The 8,103-nt window shown below is 44.7% G+C and overlaps 1 protein-coding gene across 1 annotated transcript; it reads right to left on the bottom strand.

The window, feature by feature from the left end:
* Positions 1-5,875: 5,875 nt before the first annotated feature.
* On the bottom strand, positions 5,876-7,818 carry MELLADRAFT_94558 (uncharacterized protein; the record flags this gene model as incomplete). The annotated part of the gene is made up of 5 exons (XM_007406411.1): positions 5,876-5,946; positions 5,999-6,433; positions 6,502-7,498; positions 7,571-7,750; positions 7,795-7,818. 5 exons carry the CDS (start codon positions 7,816-7,818, stop codon positions 5,876-5,878), a joined length of 1,707 nt encoding a protein of 568 aa, XP_007406473.1.
* Positions 7,819-8,103: the final 285 nt, after the last annotated feature.

The following is an 8,103-nucleotide window of genomic DNA, read 5'->3' as shown; positions in this document are numbered from 1 at the left end:
ATACTGGACCGCTCCCTCTGCTTGCTCAGTCACCTGCTTCTACTCCGACAGGTACACCCATCATGGGTTTACCTGGTACTGCCAACATTGACGTTCCAATTCAATTGACCTCGGACAACAATGAACAAGACGCGATTCAAATTGCGTTAGACAACAATGAAAGAGATTCGGACTGGCCTCCTATTGGTACGTCATTTTACACGTACTTTACCTTCTTCGTTCTGAAAGCTGACAATTCATTTTGACATGTTTATCAACAGGCGCCACACCTGTTCGTTTGCTTGAAGGACCTAAAACCGGAAAACCATTTATCGAATTGGAAAATGGCATGATGTATCTTCACGCAGTGGCCCAACATCAAGGATACGCTGTCGCCATCAAGAGTCATAAAACATTCAATCAACAGACCATTCGACTTTATCTCTGGTGCTCTCTTGGCCACAAAGTTCCCTCGGTTGCTCAGAAGCGTTCATCTTCATCCAAAAAGACAGGCTGTCTGTTCGAGGTGTCACTCAATTACCGAGCCAACACTGACCGATGGATTGTATGTCAAGACACCAAGAATCCTGAAAAACTCAATCACAATCACGAGCCTTTTGATCAACCTCACAATATGGCTATTTACCGGAGATTCAATTCAGGCACTTCTTCATCGATTGACGTGCTTTCATCAGCAGGCTGTCGCCCGTCGTTGATCAGATCTCTCATCGATGTTCAACCAGGATCTCAACCCTTGTTAAGGGATATTCACAATGTTCAATCTCGACAGAGGGAGAATTGGCTCAATGGTCGCAGTCCTATTCAAGGATTATTTGATCTCATCGTTGCTAGCCAGTGGGCCCACCGCACATTAACAGCATCCGATGGTACCCTTCTGAACCTCTTCTTTGCTAGTCCCTCTGGAATCCGGTTAGCTCGACGTTTCCCAACGGTCCTCAGCTTAGATTGCACATATAAGACCAACCGTTTCAACCTCCCCCTATTACACATTGTCGGGACGACAAATACACATCGCTCTTTTACCGTCGCAATGTGTTTTTTGAACAACGAAAAACAGGATCAATACAAATGGGCCTTATCCCAACTTAAAGAAGTTTGTTTTCAAAATTCGCACAGATCCAACGACTTCAAGTCACCTGAGACTTTTGCAACAGATGCTGAACCTGCGCTCTACAACGCTATTGCGCAGGTATTTCCCGAGTCAACGCACATTCTATGTGTATGGCACATCAACATCAACGTGGCGAAAAATTGCAAGAGCAAGTTTTCAGAACCAGAGTGGACTGAGTTCATGAAACTTTGGAATACATTTATCTCATCATCTACACAGGAGTCTTATGATACTAACCTTCAGGCTGTCAGCAAGGTTGCCCAAGCGCATGATGTTTATGGTTATTTGGAAAGTACTTGGCTAGGTTGTACGGAAAAGTTTGTCAACTTATTCACTTCAAAAACTCACCACTTCGGTAATTCTTCGACCTCACGTGTTGAAGGCAGCCATTTCCGAGCCAAACGATTCCTTGATGGTCGCAATAACGATTTCCTGACCTGCTTCAATGCCTTCAAACGGTTTGAGGACCATCAAACCAACGAAATCATGGTTTCGGTGGGGATTGAAAAGACCAAGACGCTTCAAGGCCTTCCAGATTTCTTCAAAGACTTAAACGGCGTTGTATCTCATTTTGCCCTCAAAAAGCTAAAACTTCAATACGACTTGTTGCCCAACTCCCTTCAACAACCATGCACCAACACTTTTCGAGGGGCCTGGGGGCTCCCTTGTTCACATGATCTAGCTGAAGCGCGAGAAAAAATGGATCATCTGTCGCCTGACTTGATACATGTCCAGTGGAAGCTACAAATGGACATTGCCCCCGATACTCACGAAGGACTTATCGCCGCGTCACGTGTCAAGTTTGATCAATTACTTCAGTTAAATGAACATTATCTTCGGAAGCTATATAACGAAATCATTCTGCTCGAGACTGGACAATATTCTATCATCCCAATCATGAACGCTGAGGTCAAAACGGATACTCGAGGTCGACCTCGAGCTTCTTTCGCCAAAGGTTCCAAAGCAAAACGCCTAGCCTCACCTGATGGGCGATGGAAATCGGACCTGGAGCTTGATGAGGCTGCGAAACGTCCTCGGGTCAGCAAATGCAGCCTTTGCTTGACTCCCGGTCACAATATTACAACCTGTCCTCTTCGAGCAAGTCAAACTTCGACAAATCGTGTTGGTTCAAGTTCAAAACGGGTTTCGAACAAGTCAATTACAAAAGAAGAAGCCTTGCTTGATGATTCCGAACCCGAAGCTGAGGAAGAAGCTTTACCCGAAGCTGAGGAAGAAGCTTTACCCGAAGCTGAGGAAGAAGCTTTGCTCAATGATTTCTATGACATGGTTGAAGCGCAGGAGAGGGAGGATGTAGTGGGCGCTGATGACATCAGTGACTCGGATTCAGAAGGACTAGATGGTCAAGATCAAGATGCCCAAGATGAAGGACTCTGTGAATTCTGCGAGGATCCCCTCCCCGAAGCGCCTTCCAAAAATCTTACCGATTTGAAGGCTCTTCTCTTGGCAATTCCAATCAGCGGGGGCAAGTCTTTGTCGGTGAGTTTTTGGTTTGGTTTTGCTCGCTCGTGCCTTACCTCATGCTCATGCAGGTTATTTTGCGCAGTGGACCCAAACCGCTGAGTATTGTGAATTACATCGGGCAGAATGTGAGACCATTCCACACGGAGTGAGCAAAGGATGGCCTACTATTATCGATTTTGATAATTTGCACAAGTAAGTACCATACATTAATCTTTGTATGATGTATGACGTACCTTTGACTAACTCTTATCCTTCATTTGCGCGACAGCCGTATCAAGGAGCATACACATCTATTGAGCAACATTATCAACCAAACTGAACCTTCGCCTTACTTGGATTACGCCATGAAAAAGAAACGTAATAGCAAGAGTATTGATACTCTGTCAAATATGCTTAACATTGAGGTTGAGCTCCCGGGATGATGAGTACCCTACCCATGCTTGCTCCTTTGCTTATAGGACTAAATAGAGTCAATTTTTGCTTTGTCCCAATAGTTACGGATATCAAGGGTATGAAGTGTTTGTAAGAACCCTAGAGAACATCTTCATCAATGATCAAATGTCACCACATCATCTCGGTTTGCATCAAGCTGCACCTCTCACTCCCGATTCCTTAATTCGACAAGTCCTGATTCCCGAAGTGGCGATATGTTTGATTGCTGAAGATCTGAACTTGGACCGAAGGGATCCGCAAGTCAAGGAGACGTTGGAATCAAGCCGAAAGTATGGAGTTGCAGTTTTTCCAATGCCAGCTGAAATGTATGAGATGAATGGCACCTCGCTTAATCACAATCACCGGCTTACAAAGAAGCCCGCACCAGCTACCACCACCTCACTCGTTGCTAACACTTCTCAGCCAATTTCAGCTCGCGCATTAGAAAAGAGCACACTGGTTAAACCAGGCGAACGAAGAATATTGAAACAATTACCTCGTATAGTCATTCCACACATCAAGACTATCTACGATCCACCCCGTTTTGGCAACTGTGGTTTTTACGCAATAGCTAATGCCCTGCGATGTAATAAGGAAGATTCTTATGTATTGGTTCGTCGCCACTTACGCGAAGAACTGCTGGCTCATCGGGAGTCCCATGAACAACTAATCTCGACTGCACCCGGAATGAAGTCTCGGCGTGTGACGACTCGACGTGCTTCACCTGCCGCAGTGGAAATCGTTGAAGATCTTCTTCATCGACTTCAACCCCAAGAGGCTAGATGTGGTGAGGAGTTCTGGATGCGCATGCCTTACACAGGCTACGTCATTGCCAGTGTGTATGAATGCCCTGTCATTCTCTTAAATCCGAAAGAATCGAACTGTTACACCTTTTTCCCGTATCGTACTCCACCCAACAGGAATAATCCAATCCTTTTGGCCTTTGTGGATGGTGATCATTTTGCGAATTTGGGTGGTGGGGTTGGATCAATTCCATTACCGGGAATATACGGTGATATCCTCTCACCTACAATAACTGAGACCGAAATTCCTGATTGGATTAAAAAGTATCGAGTGCAGTTAGATATGTGGGTTTGTTAGTTGGTCTGTTTCTTTGTGTGACACGTGTTGTTTTCTCTTTTTGCTTTCTCTTTCTTGTGGTAGTGAGTCATGCTTTATGTAGACCAATGCTCTCGGTCATTCTTTTTCTTTTGTTGTGGCTGTCTCGCTTTCTCTCGTATGCCCCATATGGAATCTTGTTCTTGTCTCTCTTTGTAGTGGCTCCTATGCGCTCAACCTATGCCTGCTATGCTATGCTTTCAATATGATATAATAATTTTATGCCAATTACAGTCATCGGTCTTGTGACCAGAACTAGCTAGGTGCTAGGTGTGAGATTTGTACAAGCGAGACAAAGAGGAAGAACGACGTGATAAAAACATCGAAAAAAGGTGTGAGAAGTTATGGACGTGTATGTACCAGCCGGACGGAAAGGAAGAAGGTAATAAATTAAATAATGGGTGCCCCTTTTTGCCCCTTTTTTTTAGAAAGGGGCTCCTCATTTGTTTATAGCCCCGTGTCCGACCCGAAAGAGGGCGCCGGATACGGTTCCGAGGGCGCTAAATAGTGGGATCCTTTTTCATACCCAAAAAAAGATTGATTTTTTTCAAAATCCCGGGTTTCATACGTCTTTCACCCCTACGTTTTGGAGGGTGTTGGTGGTATGGTCAACCAAAATTTGGTTCTCATACCTCCCAGACCTCCACGTTTGGTAACTTGTTTTTAGGTGTGTTAATGAAAATAAAACTTATTTTTTTTGGTCAAAAAATGTAAAAAAAAAACATGAAAATCGAGCTTTGGGGCAACTAGTTGGACGGTTATCAGAAACAATAGGTATTTTATGTATGTACTCATAGTTAATATGTGCTGCACAATGAGATTCATGTTTTTTTAAGATACAAGACTGTGCAACTACAACTTGTCATCACTTGCTGGGTGTTGTGCTTTCTTCTGGGCGCGTAATTGGGCCAAGGCTTCTTCAACACTCTGGATATACGATGTCCGATTCATTTCTTGCAACATCTCCCATACCTTCTGTGGTAGCCAGGCACAGTGCGGTTGAGGCTCGGTGATATTCATCGCATTCGTCTTGGGAAACACATAGTGTATGTGTGGCATCTCTAGATGAGTCAGTATCAGTCTATCAGGAGTTTCTCGGCGGTAACCCATAGCCGAAGGGTGGTTGTCATCGTAAAGGTAAAGCTGTGTTGATATATATGAAATTTTTTCGCGGGTATCACTGGACTTGAGCCATTGGTGACGTCCACTTTTATAAGCATAGATTGCTAAGATCTTTCCAATATAAAGAACCTGCATAACCGTGCAAAGGTAGGTCAGTGGACCCATCGTTACAAGAGGTATAGGATTGACGTACCGAGTCTTTGATAACGACTACCCATTTACCTTCTTCCAATGGATTTTGCTTTGAAACCGTGCCAGATTTATACAAAAGCTGTAAATCTATGTCGAGCTTCGTACTGGTATTTTGGGCCAATCGATTGATGTCCAGTCTGACACAGATGTTCCATCGATGAAGCCGTGCGATTGATTTTTCAAGGCCTTCCACGTCGCGCACCAGGATAGACACCAGCTTGGAACAATCACTGGGGTTTAGTTTAGCTGGAGCACTGTCTGGTTCTTGGTGCGGGTTGTGACGTTTTCGGCGTCGCTCGTTTCCTTTGTTTTTCCGAACTTCACTATCGTGGATTGATCGTATTGAGCATAGGAGTTTATTGTCCAGTACCCGCTTTCCACATGAATCTACCACTAGATTGCGAGTTGATTCAATAACTAAATCCAACTCTGCGGCTGAGTCCTGCGGAGATCGATCAACATGAGGCTCTGGAATACTTGCGTGTCAGCTTGGATTGGTAAGATGAATCATACAAAAAATTACACATGATTTCACCTCACCTTTAGGGTTCAATAGACTTGAAATTGACATTCGATTTGCGTTCAGCTCAACTGATTCAATAGTGACATCATCCAGAGAATCGAGGTCACAGTCAAGATTGTGACGTTCTTGAGTGATACTAGCAGCTGCGTGTAAGCTCGCTCCAAGTTGTGGATCGTTTTCATCTTCTTGATAAACTATATCGTAGCGTTTTGTAATTCCAACCGAAACACTGTGATCTTCATCAATGTGTGATTCATCAGGGTTGTGTTGATGATCCGAGGGGGTAGGTTTAGCACGCGAAACCACCTGCATGCCAGTGAATTCAATCAAGGTCTGGGCACGCTTCTCTGCTAAAGCCATGATACTATGAATCCTCTGGTCGGAAGGAAATATCTTGAGAAGCTTCGCCTGTTCAAGCGAAGCTGGTTCGTCCGAGAAGGAAAGGTTGTAGCCTGTGTAACAGGGAATAACGAATCATGAGCATTATTCAGGGAAATCATTTTTGAAGTACTTCACATACCTGCGTGAATGTGTTCAGATTTGGGCATCTTGATTCTCTTCAACATGATGCGTCTGATGATTGTGAATATCTTGGGCATCATTTGTCGTGCATCAAGCATTGTGAATTTGGGCAAAATCACCCGCATCCAACCAAAGATGTGTTCACACGCCTCAGTTCCATGCTTCCAAGGTACGAAGGGCGCATCTGGGAAGTGCTCGCGATGCGAGATGATCAAAGCAACAAGCGAGGAAGCAAGTTGGCTAAATATTTTCCAAGCCGGGTGAGAAATACCATTTCGATCTAATGACATGAGCCCGTCTGTGTCGTCGTACTGTTCTTTGAGAAAGGCTTTCCAACGCTTTAGAAATACATCGGCTGTATGTGACGATAGGATACGTTCTTCATGTGAAGCAGAGTTGCTGAGCCATGCGTCAACCAATTCACCTATGATAAACAAGTACACAGCGAGTCCAGTACATTCCGGATGTTGCAAAGCAAGTTCAAGTGTATCATTGTTGAGGGATCGATAGGCTCGTCCGTCATCTTGCCTGTCAATGTTAAATACATCCTTTTGATAAAGGGAACTATTTTCGTCCTGCATCAACAATACCATGTGACCTATGTTTATGTAGTATTTACCAAACGCAAGAAGTCGAGCTCCAGATAGCAGTTGATTAGCTCCTGTCTTGCGTGCATGTTTTGGGTCTTGCACAATCACCAGAGGTGTTGGATTGGATCCAAACAGCGGTATTTTGATGTGGATACCTGCTTGAGGTCGAGAAAATTCAATATAGTTGATTGCTTTAGAGGTTAGTAATAGTTGTGCCAACATCTCAGTGGCCGCACCATCCGAGCCAAGTGATAGAACTTTAAGACCGGCGTCTTGCGCGAGATTAAGGAACGACTCGTGCTGTATACAGACATCCTCAGCGGTTTCGTTCTGGTTACTAGGTAAGAGGGCCACAACATAAGTCGGAACACCAGGTAGTGGTACCTGAACAGTATATGCCCGAATCTGTAGAAAGGAATGAATCAATTTCTTTTCATCTGATACGAGCCAATCAAGATAAATGTGATCATAACTTACTTTTGAGCACAGTTTTTTGTGCTCGATCAAGTCTTTAACTTTAGCTGTAAGGTCTTGCATGGACTCAAAGCGAACATCTCCTCCTTGAGAACCTACTACAAACTCTCCACTAACACGAAGGGCTTTAACACACACGGTTTCGTCGGTTCCCACTGCAACAGGTCCATCGTACCCAATATCCTGAAGGTGCTTCTTGACTCGAGCAAAGTTTGATAGCGCCAGACCTTCTGCCATCTGTAAATCTTCATTTGCACGTATGTAGCGGCGGCTTCATGGTCCACGTCCGGCAAGAGCAACCCTGGGCCAGCAACGCAAGTGTTGCGTGCTGCGCTGCGCTTGCGTTGCGGTTTTTCTGACCGCACCGCACCGTAAAATCCATTTTGAAGTTGCGGCCTGACCCGCTGCGCAACAAGATGTGTCCAATTCCAAGTTGTTTTGGGCCGCAACAACATTTGTTGCGTCACTGCCCAAAAAAACTTGAAATTTGACGGTTTTTTGGCGCTGTTGCGCCTTTTGCGTTGCGTGGCGGTCAG

The sequence above is a fragment of the Melampsora larici-populina genome, assembly GCF_000204055.1.
Source record: "Melampsora larici-populina 98AG31 unplaced genomic scaffold MELLAscaffold_6, whole genome shotgun sequence".
NCBI classification, from domain to species: Eukaryota; Fungi; Basidiomycota; class Pucciniomycetes; order Pucciniales; family Melampsoraceae; genus Melampsora; species Melampsora laricis-populina.
The sequence above is the reverse complement of the archived record's forward strand: the minus strand, read 5'-3'. Positions and strand labels throughout refer to the sequence as shown.